The sequence below is a fragment of the Neophocaena asiaeorientalis genome, unplaced genomic scaffold (assembly GCF_003031525.2).
Source record: "Neophocaena asiaeorientalis asiaeorientalis breed wild unplaced genomic scaffold, Neophocaena_asiaeorientalis_V1.1 scaffold400, whole genome shotgun sequence".
NCBI classification, from domain to species: Eukaryota; Metazoa; Chordata; class Mammalia; order Artiodactyla; family Phocoenidae; genus Neophocaena; species Neophocaena asiaeorientalis.
Window position 1 is genome coordinate 1,686,227 of NW_020175089.1, and position 23,112 is coordinate 1,709,338.

At 39.4% G+C, this 23,112-nt stretch overlaps 1 protein-coding gene across 2 annotated transcripts in view; it reads left to right on the top strand.

The window, feature by feature from the left end:
• The first annotated feature begins 3,953 nt into the window (after positions 1-3,953).
• The window catches only part of HAO1 (hydroxyacid oxidase 1), a 60,161-nt gene continuing 41,002 nt past the window's right edge, over positions 3,954-23,112 (top strand). The window contains exons 1-2 of one of the 2 annotated variants that reach the window (XM_024764255.1): positions 3,954-4,122; positions 11,049-11,200. In XM_024764255.1, the coding sequence (XP_024620023.1) occupies positions 3,986-4,122; positions 11,049-11,200 (289 nt within the window). In that variant the 5' untranslated portion in view covers positions 3,954-3,985. The remainder of the gene's footprint in view (positions 4,123-11,048; positions 11,201-23,112) is intronic. The other variant, XM_024764254.1, reaches the window with a different exon arrangement.

Here is a 23,112-nt window from a genome sequence, read left to right on the forward strand (position 1 = left end):
AAAGTAAGAGAATGAGGGGGATGAAGAAGAGGAAAGGGAAGAAAAAGAAGAAAAAGAAGAGAAAGAAAATGAAGTTAAAGATAAAGTCAAAGAGAAGGAAGGGGAGAGGGAGAAAGAAAAGGAGGAAAGAAGGAAGAGAAAGAAAATGGGGACTATCTAAACACTTGTCCTTAATCAGGCAGCTTTGAGACTGACATTGGCATTTTGTGTGTGGGAAAAACGTCAAGAACTTAGTAAAAATGTACCTTATATATGTATAACCACAAAAGATGTATCCAAAGTATATAAAGAAATTCTACCTGTCAACAACAAATCTAATATAAAAATTCACCAAAGACATGAGCAAGCATTTCACAAGTTGGGAAACATAAAAAACCAATAAACAAACATAAAAGGATTATCAAACTCATTAATAATCAGGAAAATGCAAAGTAAAACTGTAGGCAGATAGGGTAGGAGGGTCCCCAGAGGAAAAGACCACATTTGGCTTCTCTTTTTCTGGCATAAAAGAAGCCATTTTGGCCTGAGCCATTTTAGTGATCTAAGCATGGCTGCAATGCTTGCCCTTGAAAAGGTCTAGGTAATTAATGATCTCAAGGGAACAAAAGAATGCAGGAACAGAGAAAAGACAGTCAAACAATAGTGCAGTGATAAAGCAGAGTCCTAGTTCCTCCTCAAGGGATATATGTAATAATGTATCTTTGAGTTCTGTAGGAACTAAGCCCCCCTCCCCCCAGGTGGAGGATGGAATGATTAAGTTGACCCTCCTAACTTCAATCAACTAAAACTTGGACTCTGTCGACCTTTGCCCTAATTCTATGCTGAATTCTCTGCTCCAGCTCCTTCATGAATATACATTTACCCTTTGCTTAAAACTTCCCCAATTTTTGGGAGATTGGGATTGACATATATACACCAATATGTATAAAATGGATAACTAAGAAGAAACTGCTGTATAAAAAAATAAAATAAAATTCCAAAAAAAAACTTCCCCAATTTTGCTGTTAGGGTAGGCACTGCTTTGGGAAAGACCCCCTTACTTTCCACAAGTAATAATAAATCTTCCCTTACTTTCTGCAAGTAATAATAAATCCTTCCTTCTCCAGATGTTGGCTTGATTTTGTCTATTGTCTCAACACCCACCAAGAGGCAAACCCAGTTTCCGGCTAACAAACTCACAATGAAATATTTTTTACCCTTGTAAGAGACATTATTCTGCTGAACATTTTATTGGGATGTTAAGAAGGGTTGACATGAATAAAGAAAGTCCAGTGTAAAAAAAAGTAAAAAAGCAAAAAACCCCTCTATCTTTTAGTTCAAATCCAGCAGCAGAGGCCATCTCCTGGCCATTTACCATCCTGATTCCCAAATTGGGTGGTCGGCAGCGATGGGCAAGTGCAACCATTAGCAGCTTGAACAAGTTTCTCACTTCACAGAGGCCTAGAGTGGAGTTTTACAGAATGTATTGTCTCTGAAAAAATGTGAGATATTTAAACAACGTAATTATCACAAATTAACAGAAGCAGTTCTAAACTCCACCCACTTCTTTTAGTTCTCTCCACCAAGAGATTCATGAAACTATTTGGGGACTATATTTAGTTTATCTGCAAAGATGGTTTGTACACCAAATCAGCTGCCGGCTGCAATAGTACAGATGAGAATGGAATTTTTTCTTTTTCTTTTAATTCGAGCTTCTTAAAATAAATCCTCCTTTACTCTCAATCGAGCCAGAGCAGTGGTTCTCAAACCATACTGTACATCAGAGTCACCTGGAAAGCTTGTTACAGCACAAAAGGCTGTAGCGTTTCTGATTCAGCAGGACAGGGGAGGGGCCTGAGAACTTGCATTTCTAACAAAAGTTTCCAGGTGAGACTGACATCGCTGGTCTAGGGCCACCCTTTGGGAACCACTGGCCCTTATCTCCTTTAGTTTCTCAAGCACTTGACCTGTTTAAGGTTCATTCTAGAACGATAAATTGCCTCTGCATCAAAATTACTTTAATTGCAAGGTGTTAAAAGTTTTAATATGTCGAAGTTGCAAATAAATGAATATGTAAACAAAAGGTCTTGCTTTAATATGCAACTTTTGAATCAGTTCTCGCAGCAGGTAAGATCTCAGATCAATTTTCATAATGATTTTGTTAACTGTGCGATGGAGTTCTTTCTTTTAGAACTCCCCTAACATATTAACAGAATTTCACATTCCAATAGTATTTCTAGGGTCAATTTAGTTATCACTACACTGAAGCAAAAAGTAAGCATTTGTGAACTTGAGGAATAAACCTACCTATAATTCAATGTTAATCCTAACAGCTCTTTGATTAAATTAAAGGGTAGGGGAGTGAGATTGTTAGGGGAGTGAGATTGTAAGGGAAGGCAGCCAACACAGGGTGGCTTAGCAACCTACTAACACTTGCGGGCAACTGAAGCCTGCACTGTAGAACACACACCTACGAGTTAACCCCCAGAGGAGTGAGGGATTTGGTATTTATATACCAATTCCACTAAGCCCTCAGTGGAGGATTATTCCAGGGGGCATTGATTCCATAGCACTTTAGCATGCCATGTGGATGGAAAAGCAGGCTCCAAATTTAAAAGAGCATTCTCAGAGAGGTGTAGGCAGTTGGAATTCAGCTGCTGGACAGCACGTGAGCAGTTTTAAGTGGGGGCTCCCAGATTGAAAACCAGGTCTAACTGATGTCAAAGCCATTGCTTTCTGAGTCATTTCTTACTAATATGAATCTGCTCCAGGTGTTCGTTCCATGACTGAGTGAAATTTGGATTGAGATCACATGATCTTTTGGACTGGCACTTGCTTGCATCCTCTCCAGAACAAGATAAAGTTCTAAGAATTAACTGTAAATTTGGCCTTAATGTTCCTTGTTAAAGCCAAATGTTTATAATCGGCTGAGTTTCATATTGTGTAGACACCCTGCCTTTACTGGATGTGTAAGGGAACCACGGACTGAAACCTCCTGCTTTGGCCAGGCATATGATAAATGGCTTGCAGGAGTTGTCTCAGCAGGAGGTCCTGATAAGGAACACAGTGCTGTTGCCGAACACTAACCAGGAGAATTCAAGAGGGGCCAAAAAGAAGGAGGAGACTCCAGCCCATAATATGTTCTGCCAAACTCCCAGAAACCTTGCACTGGAATCTATCTTGGCTGAGAGGTGCGAGCCAAGAAGGCAAGAGGAGAGTTAAGAAGGATGCTGAGTCAGACCAAATATGGCTGCAAGCAAGATGACTGGCCAGAGACTATCTGGAAAGGTAATGAGATTATCATCATCATAAAACGAGACTGAGAGTCACGTGGCAGAGCAGTTCTCCTGGGTTCCCTTACCCTGCTGCTTTCCCCCTGGGCACCCTTTCTCAATAAAGTCTTTTGCTTTGTCAGTACGTGTGTCTCCTCAGACAATTCATTTCCAAGTGTTAGACAAGGGTCTACTCTCGGGCCCTGGAAGGGGTCCCCCTTCCAGTAACACATGCCCCATTCATTTCATAAGCTCTTTTTCATATATGTGCATGATCCAAACATGGAATGAAAATGAATGGGCAGCCTATTCCAGTACCAGTTAGGCAGCAAAGGCACATGCCCTGGGGAAGAAGCAGCCTTAGGCAGAACTGAGTTAAGAGCGGCTTTAGGCAAGTACTTCTCTAGGTTTTTAATTTTTACTCATTCTTCTGCCTTTTTTTGTTTGTTTGTTTTTTCTTCTGCCTTTTTAATGTGACAAACACCTAATCCCCTCCTGTTGCCTCCCCAACCCAACTTCTTGTGGTTTAGGTGTACTACCTGTTCTTTGGCAGACAGCTGCAAATAAAATTTCAAAGTCTAAGCATATGTTTGCTCTCTTAATGTACACAACAGAAAACTAAATCTGAACTTTGGAAAAAGTCTATTAATAATTGACAAATAACAGAATTGTCAGGATGTAGAAAGCAACACAGGGAAAAAAAAGAAAAATATCCCAGGGTTCGCAACAGGAAAATGTTCACCCGGCTTGTTTGCATCAGTGATTATGAACAACATGCTAAATCCATACTTCCAAAGTCTATATATGACTATTATAAATCTGGGGCAAATGATCAGGAAACCTTGGCTGATAATATTGCAGCATTTTCCAGGTAAGAATTTTTAAAAATCATATTTAAAAATTACACAGAAACATTCTATCAAGATCTTTCAGCTTTAATGTTGATGGTGTGGAATTATTTGTCTAGATATTATGCTTAGTAGAGAGGCGAAATTCATAGGGCTGTGAGAAATGTTGGGCTTTAAACTTGTTTGAACATATTCCAAGCCTGGGAATCTTGAAAAAAGCTAACCCTAACTTTCCTCACTTGGAATTATGTGGATACATACATTTTTATACATTTAACTGTGTATAAAAATGGTGACAAATCCTGATGACTCCATTTTCTTTTTCTCTGAGTATGACAATGATGGTCTATTTTATGGTGTAGGAAACTAGTAACATTAAACATAAGATAGCCATCTTATCTGGTCAAACCAGATCGGATGGTTGCCTCAGATGTTCGCCTCAGATGTTCCCATCCTGCTGGCTTTCCACTATCATTCATTTTGATTACCATTGTCTAAATTTTCACCTTAGATTCCAGTTTGTCCATATAGCATTACTCTTTCAACTTTGCTGCTTCATCTCTCCTTCAAAGTGCTTCATCACTCTTCCCAAATTAGTTTGCCCTTGACTTTCATATTTCAAAGCCCAAGATGGTAGATATCATGGTTTATGTTTTCTATTTGTAATAAAAACAAGAAACAAAGTAACTTTAAAGGAGGAAAACCCCTTTTTCTCTCAGCAATTAGGAAATGGTTTATTTGCTGGAGCAGGAGAGGCGAGCCCTCCATATACTATAGTCTTTGGGGCTCATTCATCTTATATAATAGCTTTTAGTGAAGCCAGCAAATGTCGTGGGCACTCATGGAGGATGAAAAATTAAAGAAAACAGGCAAAAAGTATCCAGGGGAAAGAATCTGCCTGCCTTCCTCATTTCTTCTTTAGCCTAGAGCAAAATCACTCAAAATCATTTTTCTATGTGTAAGTTAGGAGAAGTGAAATCATTCTAACCAAGGTGGGTCCTGGCAAGCAGCACCGATTCATCTGCAAATCCATGCAGGAGCCTGAGAGTGGGGTGAAAGGGGGTGGGGGGCTTCCCAAAACTCCTTCAAGCCTTGACTTTGTCTCAGATCTTTTCTGGGACGCTGGGGGAGCTATGGGAAGGGAAAAGCTGGCAAAGAGTGGAGCGGCTTAAAATTCTGCATGATTTTTTCCAACTGTTATGTAATATTTTGGGGTCCCTTCAACATTTTCTGCTCTTGGAAGATGCCCCTTCTTGGGCCCATGTCAACTCATCACCAGGTGATGTGGTTTGCCTATTAGTAGTCTCCTGAAAGCAACACTTGAACACAAATAGGTAACTTTGTTTTTTTTTTTGTTTTTTTGCGGTACGTGGGCCTCTCACTTCTGTGGCCTCTCCCGTTGTGGAGCACAGGCTCTGGACGCACAGGCTCAGCGGCCATGGCTCACGTGCCCAGCCGCTGCGCGGCATGTGGGATCTTCCCGGACCGGGGCACGAACCCGTGTCCCCTGCATCGGCAGGCAGACTCTCAACCACTGTGCCACCAGGGAAGCCCACAAATAGGTAATTTTAACCAAGGAAATTTCAGGGGCTTGACAGGATGATGGAGTTGGTGTCCCTCAGCATTCCTTGGGGCACAATGCTCAGGTGACCACCTACTCCACTTATACACAGCCTTCCTCACCCCTTACCACCCTTCACTCCATGCTAGTTGATTAATTACCTCACACATTAACACTCTCAATGGGCTCGATTCAGTATTACATGCTGAGGATAGAGCAGTAAGCCAGATGAAGAAAATTCTTGTCCACAGGAGCTTACATTCCGGTGGATGCATCTTGACCTTGGGCCTCCATAGTGCTGGTGGGTTGAATTGATGCAAACTGGACCCAAAACAATTGGCCCACTGGAGGCCTTTAAGAGGAAGCAAAGGGGTGTAGCAAAGCAGACAGAACACCTCTTCAACCCTAGAAATTCTAGAAACCTGGTGAAACACAGAAGACTGGTGACCTCCAAGATATGGACTGGAAAAGTACCTCACAACTTCTGTGAATTACATGGTTCTGCAGTGAGTATTCTCAACTTACTCAGCCTAAGTACCGAGTAATTTAGGGTCAAGACACAGATAATGAGAATGAGGTTTCAATGCCACCTTTTCCACGAACCTTGATCACTCAATTTTGTTCAGCTTTAAAGAAGGGAAAAATGTATTAATCAACTTTCTCTGGAGGAGAGAGGATTATTATCAACCACCTGAGGAGTTTTTATTGCAGCACACATTGCCTATCTAACATCCCAGTTCCTCCTTTGCTGTGTAACTTGCTGGGTGGCCTTTCAGTCCTCACCCTGTGTCATCAAGCTGATCACGTGGAACTAAAAATAGATGTTCTGCAGAGGTGGTGGTGGCTTTGGCTTGATGGGATGAAGGCAATCAGTCTGAAACATCTCATTTGATTCAAATGAAGATGGCAAAATAAACAAACTTCAGATAACCCCTTGTGACACAATGACAGAGTATTTTAAAGACAGTTATGACATTTATACCCCTCCCCATGGCACAAGTGTAGCAAATGGTCATCCACAATGACACCTTTTATCTCTGTACCCAGCCCTGACAACCACGATTTGGAGTTCTGGGGACACGGGCCACTTATGTGACCAAACGGTTGCTTGGAGGTATTTCTGGCTAAGACTTGGGGCTCTAATCCTACTGTGTCCACTCCCCACATAAAAAAGGACAAATAAAGTCAAATAGATAGAACCACCCAGAAGAACAGTTTCCTATCGCAATTATAACAGGAACAGAGAAAAACGTCAGCTTGCTAGGTTTCATGGGGCCTGACCTGATTGGAGTTAATTTTCAAAAGAACAGTACTTTGTTTCTCTTACACATTAACTCAGGGTATCTTTCTAAACCGTGATCTGCACATATTTTGTGGCTTCTTGTGAAATTATCATTGGTGGAATATAATTCTCTGATTTGGGTATTTAGAAGCCCTGTAATATTAGAAAAGGAAGCTCTCCTCGTCCCTCGCAGATCACTTAGAGACTCGGAAAATTGTGTGGTTTTCTTTCAAATAACAGATGGTAAAAGTGAAATCATTCCCTCTCTTTAATATTTGAGAAGCAATCTACACTTGCCAGTGGCACTGGCAGTGTTCTTCTCGTAGGTGTAAACGTCACAGGATCATTCAGCTCATTTGCACAACAGGTAAGTAAGCTGCTTTTTCTCTTGCATTATGAAAAGCAGCTAATTGTCTCTTGTTTTTTGAAGATACACACACACACACACACATACCATTTCAGGAGATTCGCAGGCCTTCTGAAACTTAACTACACACAAAGCCTTTCCAAAAATGGCTTGACTATTTAAATATGTTTACCATGCTGTGTTTTCTTCAGACTTAAATTCCTGCCCTCCTTCTTCCTTTACCAGGATGCCTCAGAGGTTGATAATAATTCAGTTAAATTTCTTAAAGATCTCTCGATATTACAAATGAATGGTAAAAAGTATGATTACAAATACCGTGGTGTATTTTATATACATATATACACATATTCTGTAGGTTTATACATATATTTCATGTGTTTTTATTGTTTAGAATAACTAATTTCGAGAAATTAAGATGCAATATGATCATCTTACTGGACTTATTAATTCAGTGTGTCGAGTTGGTGGGATTCAAGAACAGCACAGGACTTCAAAGCTGGGTGATGAGCAGGTGTCTTCTTTCATCAGTGTACCTCCTCTTGAGGACTGTATCACCCGATTTATGATAAATTAAAATCAAGGTCCTTGGTGGATGTGAAAATGTTGCAGGAAGGGGGACCCCTTCCAGGGCCCGAGAGTGGGCTCTTGTCTAACACTTGGAGAAGAATTGTCTGAGGAGACAATCATGCTAACAAAGCAAGAGACTTTATTGGGAAGGGGCGACCGGACGGAGAACCGCAGGGGAAGAGAACCCAGGAGGACTGCTCTGCCACGTGGCTCGCAGTCTTGGGTTTTACGGTGATGGAATTAGTTTCCGGGTTGTCTCTGGCCAATCATTCTGACTCAGGGTCCTTCCTGGTGGCGCACGCATCACTCAGCGAAGATGGATTCCAGTGAGGAGGATTCTGGGAAGTTGGTAGGACAGATCACTGGAGTCTCCTCTCCTTTCGACTTTTCCTGAATTCTTCCGGTTGATGGTGGCTTGTCGCGTTCCTTACCAGGACCTCCTGTTTAATAAAACTCATGCAAGTGTTTACTATTGGGCCTGGCCAGGGCAGGCTGTTTCAGTCAGTGGTTTCCCTAACAAAATGGATCCCAACTTTTGCCCCACTTATTTTAACTCAGGAAACCTATGAAAGAGGTTTATTATTCAATTGGCTCGATTATTTTGTCAATTTTCATAACTTTTTCCAAAGTGGAGGTCCCATAAGAGCAGAGTCCAAGGTTATAGTCAGCTACTGTTTTATGTAAGACTGTGGAAAAAAATCCCTTAAATTGGGGGAGGGGATTGGGTGGGGCTTGGAGAGCTATTGGAATTACCTGACAAGGTTAGTTGTAATCGGTCTTTGGAAAATTTCAAAATATGGAGGACTTTCTAGAGAACGTACATTTCCCACTCCATTGATCTCATCTAATTTGGCCTAGGAATTGCATTTTGTGCATTGGTTGACGGGTGTCTGTAATGCCATCCTCAAGGCAGGAAGTAACGTGTGGGGGAAGCAAGAACAGTTATTTAAGTGACTGCGCCACCTCGTGGCCAAGCCTAAAGCTACTGCCTGGAGATGGAAGTAGCTTGCCTTAAAAGGGGAACCTTGCCTTAAAAAGGGGAACTGGATATTTGAAAATGTTCTTTCTGCCACACACACACACACACACACACACACACACACACACACACACACACACACACACACACACGGCTGATGCCCCGCAGCTCTGTGTGTATGCTTCATAAAAGTTTCATTGTTTCCTCAGCTCTATGTAAATATTAATGCCTTCCAAGGCCAGCGTGCCAACGGCTGCTATTAAATCTTTTTCTCTCATTCTAATAATACACTTAGAGATGATTGGTAGTAGAAAACTCTCTTCAAGGCTTCTGCCTCTCCCCCATCAGAATGGAGATCAAAGAATTACGCTGTGAGGGTCAGTCGAGAAGAAAAGACTTCCAGCAGCAGAGCATGTGGTGTGACAGAAAATCATGACAATTATGATGTTCAAAGGAATTGCAGAGAAATCACAGTTAAACTTCTTTATTATGCTTGCAAGGGCTGGATGTTTTTACTTTATTATGTGAGGAAGGGTTATATTACAGACCCTTAGCTATTCCTCAAGGCAACACGAAGACAGAACTGCTTCTTCTGCTACAGGAAGTAAGCTTCAGTTAAGACTTGGGAGGTTCAATTTATTTTGGTGACTCCCTTACTAAATCACACTTCACTGTATTAATAAAAAATCTTGATCTATCTAGAAGCAGAGTTAAATCTAGGTCCTGAAAGGTACGTGCTAGTTAGGTACGTATATGTGTGTACTCACATATTTATTGCCTTAGTGCTCATTAGAAATGGGGCTGTGTTTTTTTCAGTTTTAATCAGTTACTAATGAGGAGAAAATAATCCTGAACAAATAAGAGATACAAATTTTGCTGAGAGAAAAGAGAACTAGTTTTCCTGTAAAATTTACTAGTTTGATTCTTGGTTTGTTAGTAACTTTCATTGCTACACAAAAGTATTACAGAAAAAGTAATTTAAGATAATGTTCAGGGGTCAAAAATTCAAGCCAAAAACTTGTCTTTGCCAAATAACATTGTTCATGAAAATGCTCAATTAAACTAAAATAAAAACTTCCCTTATCATCATACTTCAGTGGATACTGAATTCAGATCAAGGATTTTGAAGAAACCACATCAAATTTTAAAAGTAGTTCCCTGAAACTACCGTCTGTAAGAAAAAATACTGCTGAAGTAGACATAGGATATCTTCTTAAACTCTAATCTAACCTCCATGCCATTCTATACCATCTTGAAAATGGCTTGGAAGAAGTGAAATGAAAGCTATATTCACACAAAAACCTTTAAGTGAATGTTTATAGTGGCATTATTCATAATCACCCCAAGTTGAAAGATTCCGAATGTCTCTTATCTTGAGAATGGATAAACAAACTGTGCTACCTTCTTACAGTGGAATACTAGTCATCAACCAAAGAGAACAATTATTGATGCATGCAGCAATATGGGTGAATCTCAGAAGCATTAGGCTAAGTGAAAGAAGCCAGACTCAAAAGTCCACATACTAGAACTGACCTTTGAAAGTGGGTTTGAACTGAGCAGGTGCACATATACAGAGATTTTTTTCACTGAATCGGTGCTACACGATCCATCGTTGCTTGAATCCGTGAATGTGAAACTGGAGATCTGGAGGGTCCAACTGTAAAGTTTTTTCACTGTGCAAAGAGCTGACCCCCTCCACCCACCCCGCCCCCCACCTTGTTCAAGGGTCGACTATATATGATTCCATTTGTATGATATTCTTGCAAAGTAAAACTATAGGGACAAAAAAAAAAGATCAGTGGTTGTTAGGGGATTGGATGGGGGAGAGTTTCACTACAAAAGGAAATGGGGCAAATTTTCAGGATGACTGAACTGTTCTAGATCTTGATTGTCTGGTTACACAACTTCATGCGTTTCTCAAAGGGCAAAAAACCGTACACTCAAATGGTTTAATTCTATAAAATGTTAATTATACCTTACTAAGAACAATGGCTTGAGAAATTTATTATTCATCTTATTGTTAACTCTCCATCTTAACAATTAAGCTTTACCGCATTTCCTTGAGCTTTGTAAAGGACTTTGCTTGCTGGGAAAAATAGAAGAATATTTTCTCTTTCTAACTCAAATTAATGTCAAAGCTTTGGTTATGCTTTTGAAATTCTAAAAACTTTTTTTCTTTTTCAAAAATTCTAGGTGGAAGCTTTATCCACGAATGCTCCGGAACGTTGCTGAAATAGACCTGTCGACTTCTGTTTTAGGGCAGAAAGTCAGCATGCCAATCTGTGTTGGGGCTACTGCCATGCAGCGCATGGCTCACGTGGATGGGGAGCTTGCAACTGTGCGAGGTAGGAACAAGGTTCTCACTCAAAGGGACAGAAATGGGCTAATATTTAGCAACTCTCTTCTCTGTATGCATCAAGCAAACACTTCCCTGGATGTCTTTATACTCACAAAAGTTAAGCTCATTGACTGGCATCAAAATGCCTGTTCTTGCACGGCCTGCTCTTCTACCTTCTAGCTGTACGACTCTAGCAAGATACTCAGTTTTATCAGTTGTAAAATGGAGATAAAAATAGTACCTACCTCCTTGGGTTACTGTGAGGATTAACTGAGTTCACATATATAAAGTACCTAAAACAGTGCCTGGCACAGAGTAGTGGCTCAATGACTTTTAGTCGTATTATGAGTATCAATATCAATATCTCAAAATATCGAGGTCTGAGAAATGGACTCACCCATGGTCACACAGCTAGGCAGTACAGAGATGGACTCAACTTCATGGCTATCTAATTTCAAAGCCCTTGATCCTTCCGCCAAACCACATGATTCTCACCATCAAAGAACAAATGCAGTGACTTGGTTGGTTGTGTTTTCTGCCATGGTTTTGGACCATGATTCATTTACTGATAGGTTATATTCTCAGTAGAGCATTTCCAACTGCCTTAGGAGGGAATGATGAGAAATTCAAATACGATATGCAGAAATTCCTAATTAGGGCTAATTTATTAACTTCCCAGTCCTCTAGCAACTATGAACGTTTGAAAGGATATGTGCAGTGATAAATCTCCCCACATTCTGCTTCAGAAACACATATAAAAGTTGGTAATGAAGTCTATCTGATTTTTTTTTTTTTTTTTGATGCTGAGCAAGGCAGGAAATTCAGGACCAAAGAGCAGGAACTAAATACTATTTTAAAACATTTTAATTTTAAGAATTAAGGATCTTGTGGATTCACTTCCCTCCTTGAAATGTCTTTCACAAAATACTGCCTGGACTGTCAGCATGACACAGTGAGGTTGTGCTAGAGAGACTTAGGTTAGAGTCTGGAGTCCCTTTAATTCTAGGACCACACACAGATAAGTGTGGCCACAGCCATTTGTCTACAGTAATCCTGAAATATGGAGAAGGAGAGGGAAAAAAGGGAAATGTATCAGTCTATTTAAAGTTAGGATAAGAGAGGACTTTCCAAGAATGTTATAGACAACAACCAGTGAAACAAAAGCAAACAAATCAGCACACACACAAAAATGGAAATTTCCACACTATCAAATATCTATAAAAATTTAAAACAAATGACCAACTAATAAGAATTGAAAAATGAGACTGCAAAGAGTTAATGTCCTTCCTGTGTAAAGAGCTCTTTTATTTGAATAATAAAATAACATATAACCCCAAAATGGAGGAAAAGACGTAATTGAAAAAAGGCAAATAAGACATTCACAAATGGAGGCATAACAATAACAAATAAATATATGAAAAATATTCAAATTTTATCCCATCCATAATTATCAAATATAAAATTATGATAATTTTATTTTCTGAATATCAAATAATTATTTTAATATTAGATAAGGTGATTAGGTTACACGCATTGTTGAAAATGTGCATTTTCAAATACTGGTAGGAAGAGTGAAAAATAGAATAATCTTTTTAGAAAATAATTTGACACTATGTATCAAAGCTTTGAAAATATGAATTCCAAGTGATGCTATGAATTATCTTCTAGGAATGCCAAGGAAATAATTATGATTTTGAGGAATGACATCTTTGCAGGGATTTTCATGCCTGTTATTTTTACTAAGAAAATAGTCAGGAAAACACTCAAATGTCCCATATTTGGAGATTGGTTGCAAAAAAATAGGATGCATAAATATGGGCTAAACACTTAAAAATCATATTATAGAAAGACTTGAGTGGCATGGCAATATGTTACCATATAATAATTTTTAAAAAGCAGTTACAAACAATAATAAGGTCATATAATATATTTATTTTTGAAGACCAAGAACGTAGACCACATTTTACAAATTTTTATTTATGAGTGATGGGACTATTCCTGACTCTATAGTCTTCTTATTTTTGGTCCATATGTATACAATTTTCTTTGAATTATTTTGCAAGAAGAGACCAATAAAAGCTAAATTTCAAAGAAGAGAGAAAACTGGAGAAGGAGCCATGGAGTGGAAGTGAACGAAAGAAAGTGAAGAAGGCAATAAGCAAAGCTCACTTGGTAAAATGCCCTGGAGCCTTTAAAGTATTTTTACATACATCATTTTATTTGCTATTTGACAGGTGTCACTGTCCCCATTTTATGGGCAAAGAGCTAGTTCCATAGAAAGCAGGTTTTCATAGTTAGTAATTGATAGGACTTACTCTCCAAATCACCTCTGATGGCTCCTTACTTTTGCTGGGGATGGGGTGGAAAGAAAAATGAGAAGAAAGGTTACTTAGAAACTATAATTTGACAGCCTAGGCAGTACTGTTTTATCTAACATTATTTCCTTCTAGCACTAACCATGAAACATTATTAAATGCCTATTGGAGTCTTATCCCTTTAGAGTTATTTATTAATAAAATGATTACCATGTTCCAGGCACTTTTCTAAGCACATTACAAGTATTAAAACATCACATCCGGGCTTCCCTGGTGTCGCAGTGGTTGAGGGTCTGCCTGCCGACGCAGGGCACACCGGATCGTGCCCCGGTCCAGGAAGATCCCACATGCCGCGGAGTGGCTGGGCCCGTGAGCCATGGCCGCTGACCCTGCGCGTCCGGAGCCTGTGCTCCGCAACGGGAGAGGCCACAGAAGTGAGAGGCCCACGTACCCCAAACAAAAACAAAGCATCACATCCTCTGAACAGCCCAAAGAAGTAGGTACTATTATTAAGCCCATTTTATACAGGAGAAACAGAGGCACACGGCAGATGCCCAGGGTCACACAGTTCATAAATGATAGAGATGGGATTCAGACCTAGGCAGTCTGGCTCCAGAGTCTGGGCTCTTAACCACCTTGTGCTGCTTTTAATTTCCAGAAAATCCCATAAGTATCATGAAGGGAAGCCCATGTATCTGTAAATCACATTCCCTAAAAGTAATTAATTTGTCACTTAAGGTGCACGCAGAGCAGACCCCGCCGGGGGAGTGCAGGAGACTGAAATACTTGATAGACATTAGCGTAAGGTAGAACAGGCAGAACAAAGAGAATGTGGTGACACAGAGGACGCAGAGGAACTGGCAATGAAAGGTTATACACACCAGGTTGGAGAAGCCAAGATCCTGAACACATTCCTGTCAGGGCAGTGACATGACTGTTTATATTCCAGATTTGTGGTAGAATCATCCCTCAAGGATTTCAACATTCTTAAGGTTTTCTCCGACCTTCCAATTACTGTTTATGGATTGATGGTCTTTTTATTATTAAGATTAATCCCCCAAACAGGTGGTGATCAGCTCATAACAAAGAGTCTTCCTTGGCTGATACATTTTGATGGCGGGATGGATAGGTTACTTGGAAGGAAAGAATGTGTGCCTGGAACAGATGCTATTGGTGCCCAGGATATATTCCCTTATTACTTCCCATTTTTATCAGAACCTGCAGCTTTTTCCCTAACATTTTCTCTGGCAGCAGGAGCTGATGAATGGGGGTGATGGTTGGAAATGGATGAGTGGAAGGGCATCTCTCTGGCTGGTAGATAAATACCTCAGCTCTCTTTGATCAGGGTAACTGAAGCATCTTCTAATCCCATCACCCAGGGTTTCCCTAATAAGACTGAGCCCCAGTTGCCTTCAGAAGTTACCTGCCCATTAGCACACCCTTCACTGGCTGCCCCCCATCCCTCTTTCACTTTCCTACTCCGTCAGCTCACCTTGCCATCATTCCCAAATACAAGACTCAGGCTCATAGCATTGTCTCATTGTCAGTTTCTGGAAGAATGCAAACCAAGACAATGACTAACTGAATATTTGTACAGCCACAGGCAAATTTAAGGAAGAGTGGAGGAACATACGTATTTGGTAGACACTGTTTTCTTTTCTCAAAACTCAGAAAATCAACATGGAATTATGCAGCTGATATTTGACTTACTCTATCATTTCCAAATATGGAAACTCTCTCAAGCTAGCCTGATCCTTGGGGAAACTGTGAGATCTATGGATGGATGTTGCTGTGGAGGATTTTTTTCCCCACCTTTCTAATTATCTGGCCCCTAATCAAGTTTTCTTTTTTCCAGGGTCTTTGTCCTTAGCTAGAAGGAGAAACTGGGGCCAAGTTCAGAGGATAGGGGTTAGTTAGAAGCCGTCTCTGGAGAAAGTGTTCCTGTTAGCCTGGTCAGTAAGAGTAGGTGAAATCAAATCCCCAGGGAATGGTCTGGCCTGAATAATTAGAATGAGCATCTAGAAAGTTCTGGAAGTTGCTGTGGTACCATGGTCTTGCCTTCGCAGCTGGTTCTCCAGACTTCTTCACAGAGACTTACTTCAGGGGTCATTTGGCCTTTCTCCTCACCACTGTAGGACATGTCCGCATTTTGAACTAAGCCCAAGAGCAGAGCTTTCTTCTTTACATGACTGTGTGGTTGTAGAGTGACCAGTGGAGCTACTCTTTGTTCATTTTCTAAATGGCAACGAGTATAGGGTTGCCAAATAAAATACAGGGAACTAGTTATAGTTGCATTTCAGATAAAAACCAAATCATTTGTAACTGGTATCCTATGTTTATTTGCTACAGCCGGCAACCCTAGTTAAATGAGAGATCTTACCTCTAGAGGCACTTGTGAGGGTCACATGAGATAAATACTAGGAAAAGCTTCCCCAAATGGGGCTCAATTTTTATTTGCTCCTGAGATTCCAAGTCCCTAAAATATTTCTCTCCCATACATTAAAAACTCACTTTCAGAAAAGTATACTCCATTTATAATATCTTAGTGGGAGTAAAAAATTGCTCTTTTTACTTTGTTAAAGATGTTTTTGTTTTAAGCTTTATGCAGGAACCTCAAAAAATGACTTTAAGGGCCAGGCTGGTAATATAAATGTCCAAGGAAGGATGAAGTTAAGAAAACAACAATGCAAGCTCAGTGGTGGAGAGGGTACCAAACCTAGATTGCAGGTTCCATTGAAGGAGGGCAGCCACATCTTGACACTAGCTAACTGATGCCCCATGGGAGTGAGGATGTGGGGTGGTTGCCAAAACTTCAAAAATTTTAAGAGAAGCCAGAAATCTTGATTTTTATGTGCAATGTCCTGGTTTTTAAATGTTGGCAAATAAATCAAAATTCTTTAAAACACTGTTTGGAGCAACAATGTGTGGGCCAAGGCAAATACTTTTGTGGGCTACAACTGTCCCCTGGGCTGTCCAGCTGGGGCATCTGATTTATGTGGAGATTCACCACTAACTAGTTTCACTCTCTAGGATTATGTTTCCTCACTGATAAAGTGAACTGCTTACATGTGATCAGTGGTTCACTTCTGGTGTCGCAAGGAGGCTGGAGTTGTTTCCAATGATCTCAAGGAAATTAAGTGTGTCACTGAGCACACAGCTACTTGTGTTGCTTGTTGGGACTGAAAAGAACAGTGCTTTAAAGAAAAAGTTCTGCTGCTAAGACAAAAACAAAAAGAATACTCAAAAACATAAAACTCCCAACAGGAGTAGATGATCTTTACAATTTTTTTCAGCATACGAATAACTGGTTTTGTGCCCGTTTAAGATGTCATCGAATACAAAAAAAGAGACCAAAGTCAAGACCTGCCCCTCCTGACATTGCTGAAATCCCCACTCTCTCCCTTACTTTCCACTCTATGGCAGCCCTGGAGGATATAGACTATGGAGTGAGCATCCGCCTACATTGGATTTTCATTTCTCAAAACTGCATTCTTGGGATAGAAGAGAACGATCAGATAATTACTGATCTCTAGATCTTGCTGAAAACAAATAGGTGTTTAATAAATGCTTACATAAATTTTAAAAGTGATACTTCAAAGTCTTGTGGAAAATGATGGTAGCAACCATTTATTTAGCAATTAATGTGTGCCAGGCAATTTGAATTTATTAACTCATCTATCCCTGACCACTGTCTTAAAATGTGTGAGCCCACAGCCCTGAGGATCTTTCTCTGACTCCTGTGCATGTGGAAACTGAGACTTGGAGAGATTAAATACCTTGCTCAGGGTAATTAATCACTTACACAATGCTGTCTATAATACCCTGGTCAGTTGCTGATATTTCCAAATGTCATTAACTGCCTGCAGCAAGATCCCTAAGGCAAGCTGTATGCTATAGTCTTGGAATATTTACTATAAGTGTTCTATGTTTTTACAGTTTTATCCTTTTAGTTTTGAGAGTATGGAATAAGCCACAGAATATGAAACTTATTAGTAATTAAGAGCCTTGTGCAAAATTCAGGAGCGTAAATAAAGGGGCTTGAATTTTAAACAAATGAAAATTAAAACTTTTAAGATGGAAGGAAAATAACCAGAAAACACTCAGTGGAGAGCAGTTTGCTATGCATTGTTTTATGAATAAGAGATTTATTGCAGTGGATGATTTAGTCAACATTTTAATAATTGACCATTATTATAATATTTAAGCAGTCAGATAAGTGCCTCTACTTATAATGGCATAGCGTTTGAAACTCTACTAGATTGGTTTTTTACTTTTTTAAGTTTTATCCTTCACATAAGCCTCAGGGATGAATACAGAATCATTTCTCCAAAATATTTAACATACTGAAGAAAATAGCAATAATAAACATAAATGCTAGTAGCACATAAGGGAGGTGGTCTCATTAGGTTAAATTTCCATCTTGCAAAAGAAGTAGAACATTTCTGATTTCTCAAAGAACCAATTAACAAAATGCTTACTATAGCATTGAGGCTTTTAGGACATTATGGTGAAAATCTCTCTGGTTTTATGCACAGTAGCTGTAATAAAATTTTATTTTGTACTCCATGGAGGCATGCATTAGCTCTTTTGCTCCATTTAATCATGGGAAATCAAAAAGAAAGAGAAAAAAAGAGATTAAATATTTACTTATCCTTTTGCTTCTGACTTGTTATGTGGACAAATGCCACATGAGGGAGTGCTGGGACCTCAAATAGAGAAAAATTAAAACCCACTTAATGCATTCCAGGAATGCTTGGCATATTAGTAAATTCTTATTAAACTGTCAAAAAAAAAAAAAAGATTTAAAAAAGAAATTCCTATCCCTGGATGCAATTAGAGGCTACCACACAGAATTTGATGGGTCATAAAACCATTAAGTCTAAACACTTTCTTTTTGAGCCTAAAAGGCCAGAACATTCCAAAGTGAAGTTTTGGGACTCAGCTATGACTTGGCCACCTATTAAGGTGCAGGTGGAACAGATTGCAGAGTAACACAAAGACCCCAAAGAACTGAATTAGGGTGTAGGTGAGAGCTTTAGCTGTTGAATTTTCTGGATTTTCCGAGATTAAGTGATCAACCTTAACACTGAGTGAAAGACCATTCAGCAGGAAAAATTGTCATTTCCTTTGCTCCAGACCCAAACGATGTATTTTTGAAAGCTTTATTGATATATTTATGTGTTGTACTAGGTGATCAAGTAGATATACATTTCAGCATACCTACAAGGAAAATATCACCATTATTCTTAATTTTATCTAAATCCAGGAAAAGCACCAGATTTGCTTTAAATTTTACTCTTTCTGAGGTGAGTGCCTTTTATGCACCAGGTGCTTGGACTTTTCATCCCTATTATTAATCCTCGCAATAGACCTGTGAGGTCATTATTATTTATCATTCTCCTCAGTTGACAGTGGAGGAGAAGGACACCTTTGACCAATGTCTAGTGTTGGTGAGTGGTTAAGATGAGGTTTGTTGATCTGTTTCACTCTAGAGTTTAACCCAGTTATTTGTCTTCATCCATTATTTTATCACTTTTACAGAGAAGAATCAAAAGTAGGGAGGAATAAAGGAGAAAGGATAGTTCACTAAAACTTTGTCCAAATTATATTAGTTAAACATTTGGAAGGGAATATATCTTTGCATCATTGTAGTAAAAAAAACAATTCATACCTTTTCTTGCTTTTATTTTCAAACTCTTTTATCTCAGTTTTGTGTTCTGGACCTTCTTTTTCAATAATCAAAAGTCAGTAGGGGCTTCCCTGGTGGCGCAGTGGTTGAGTCCGCCTGCCGACTGCAGGGGACACGGGTTCGTGCCCCGGTCCGGGAGGATCCCACATGCTGTGGAGTGGCTGGGCCCCTGAGCCATGGCCGCTGAGGCTGCGCGTCCGGAGCCTGTGCTCCGCAACGGTAGAGGCCACAACAGTGAGAGGCCCGCGTACCGCAAAAAGAAAAAAAAAAAAGTCAGTGGACATGCTCTTTCTGTACATACACTCACACATGTTACATCTACATACACATGCATATATACATATATATTAATGATTATGGACATCTTATATATGCATATATATCAATGTATAATTCATATATAAAATTTTTCAAAAAGTGATAGATTCAGTGTTGAAATCACTTTGCAATGAGACAAACTTCATTAATCCAAAACAGCTATTAAAAAATTAGACTCCAGCTATCTTAAAGACCAGCATCAAATGAAATAATTTCTAGTATTTTGCACCAGAATTTCAGCTATTGATCAGCTTTCTCAAGAGCATGAGATTGCTTCTTCTCAAATTATTAGAGTGCCTGGTGACCTTAAAGATGTGACAGTGAGAAGTCAGAGGCTGACGTATATATTCCAATACTGAGGTTGTTAAATTGAGAGAGGTTGATTGAAGTCACCACATGCAAACCTGATACTCCTTGAAACCATCGTTAAAAGGCATCTCACTGTGGTGTCATCTCCATGCCATCAGCCAGTTATGACAGAACCTGACGACTCAATAAAATGACAGAATAATAACCTGGGAATCGGTATCGTAAAGCTAATGTTTTTGTCTATTGCAGAATTCTGCCCCAGAGATAAAGTAGGAGCAAGGAAGGGAGGGCTAAGATGTCATTGGACTAACTGTTCCTTGAAAATATTTCCATACAATGAAAAAGAGTTCTTGAGGTGTAGTGACATTATGACTGCTCAAGGTTACTGTTCCAAATTCAGACAATGAACCATCATGAAAACACTGGTTTCTTGGCCTTTTGGGGCAGTATTTAAATCGGTTAAATTTTCTAAATCGTACATGAATATTTGACCACTTCTAAGTATTTCACTCATGATTATAGTAGAAGTTTTGTTCTTCCCTTAGATGACTGACTTCAGAACATTCTTTTTCTGGGTAATCTCAATGATAACTTTAGACATTAAGACAATAATGTTAATTGTGTCTTTAACAAACCTGTGTAATAATAGTTCCTGTGCAAAGAAAGGCAGACCCACTCACTGGCTGGTAGGGTAAACTGGTAGGATGAGAACACTTCAGTGTGTCAGACCCTGAGTTTAGAACCACACAACTGTTTGGTACATTGTCATTGCATATTTTCCCCATTACATAATGACTTCCTGTGCAGAGGACAAAATGCGTTTTCTCAGCAAAATTTTCAGCACAGCTGTTTTGGTGACTAAGTTTTGCAGGAGTTTTTTAATCAAATGCACCTAAAAAAAGCTCCTTTGGGCCCTTTCATCATATTATCCCCTTTCCTTTAAATACATAATTTTGGAAGCTTAACTCACTTCTCCCATATAGGAAAGTTATTTTCAAGGAAACAATTTGTACCCAAAGTAGCACATTGCTTAGTTGCTCTGCTCTAATCTGGATATATGATTTATCCCACATGAATTAATGTTCCAAATAACAGACATTGACTCCCATTGATAACTAATAGTTTACATTTTCTCTGTTGTTGTTTTTCTTTTTTTTTTGTGGTAGTGAATAAACATCGTTCTCAAATGTATTATAATTCTCTCCCTTGTCAAGCCTAGCATGATGAACTTTAGTTTTATTTGATGATTCAGCAGCTTATTTATATGTGTAAGGTTGTTGGTGTTGACATTAAACATTTGGAAGCTATTTTATATTAGTAAATTGTGCCTTCTCAACTTTGAGAAACATCTTCTTTTTCCTCATCTTCTGTCATTTTATTTTTATTCTGTTGCTTAATTTTGCCTTGAATGTGAAATCTAGGAAGCTAGGAAAATCCTGGATAAGCAAGGTTATAAAATATGTCTGATAATGGTTAAGTGTGCTAAGAGGTTCTTACTGTAATGCAATTTAGTTCCTTGACTTTAAATCTAGCAAAAGATGAATGCATAAGAAAATGTTGCAAAGGTACCTGCGCCCCTCTCCAGAGGGACAACAATGGAGAAGAAAGATTCAGCAGTATGTGACTGGCAACTGACAAGACAGGAGCCAGCTGCTACCCACCATTACACCACTGGTCAGTTTCTCCCTCCTGCTTCCTGTAAGGTCCTGTCATTACTCAGGCCATCAGATATATCCAATTAACTTGCATGAGTCCTTGTGAAAGAAGATATCTACTTCATTCTTCTTAAAGTATAGTCCACGAAACAAGCATCAGCATCACTCGGGAGCTTGTTAGAAATATAGAATCTAAGTCCTATCCCAGACCTATTGAGTCAGAATCTGAATTTTATCAACAGCCCCATGTGATTCCTGTGCATGTCGAAGCTTGAGAAGCACTGGACAAAGACTTGGAATGAAAGTTTCTGGTGGTTCCCAGCCAAAGGCATAACTTAAATCCTCAAAGATGAAACAGTTTTGGGTGTAGCATGAATATCATTTTCATCCGAAGATCCTCTAAGACCTTCTGAGAGCCAGCTGATTTCGTGATGACTGCCTGCAATGAGCAGGAACTGCGAAGCGGACTCTAAGACACACAAGAGAGACGTGTACAAAGCAGTTTTCAATTAAAGAATTGGGACAGGCAGACTTAGCATGCCTAAAATTTAAGGCCACAATAGGTTTCCTGTCTTCTCTACTTCACATCCAGACTACCTGGATTAGAAATAAATGTTGTTATTAGGCTTGATGTAAAATGAAACCTTGGCAAAATTTAGAAGTACAATTGCATTCCTTAGCCACAGGGAGGATTTTGCCAGCTCATGCTGCTTTGCAAAGCGATTTACCTGTTCTAGCCCAGCCAAATCGCTAAACATCAGAGTTTAGCATTTGCATCAACCCCAGGGGTGGCTGAATTCATATCTAATATGAAGTGATGTAAACCTTGGTAGTTGATTACAGGTTTCATAGTGTAGGAAACTGAGTTATTTCTATTGAATGGTGGTCTGGGGAGGAAGAATTAACTTGATCTTATGCCAGATTATTGTAAACCCTGAAGCATTTCCCCAGCCTAGGGCATGTGATTTAATTCTAATAAGAAACTTCATTTGGATAGGTCTGAGGATAACTTTTATTCTGTTAAACGCAATGCACCAACATTTTCCACTAGCCCATAGCCCACTTTGGGGTTGGAGGAGGGGTTATAGCTGATAATAAACAATGATACTAATCTCATTATTTCCGTATCATTATATTTGCAGTTGTATTACAGATAAAAGAGGAGAGAAACCAAAAAGTGTAGGGAGAATTTGGAACCATTGCTTCTAGGTATTACTGCTTGATGGCTGGACTTAGCAAAAGCTGGCCGCCACGTAGATTTACCACACAGTTCTCTTCATGCAAGTCTGTAGGCAAATAAAGAGTAGGCATGAGGAGTGGGGAAATGCATGTTTTTGTTACACCTCCTAGATTATTTGCTTTTGTTTTGTCCCTGACTTTCCAAAAAGATATACACCCTCGGAATGTATTAATGGAAATGATCAGCCCTAGTCCAGAATTCCTTGGCCTGGAGAAGTTTCCTCTCTCCCTTAAGTGCTTTCTTGCTTCAGGTAGTGAGAATTTGCCCATATATTTGCAAGGATAAATGAGTGTCTTACGCATCAAAACCATTGCAGAGGAAAGCTGTGTGTTGAGAAGATTGTGAATAATGAGGAGAAATCCAGGTCCTCGGCAAAATTCGGAAAATTTAAAA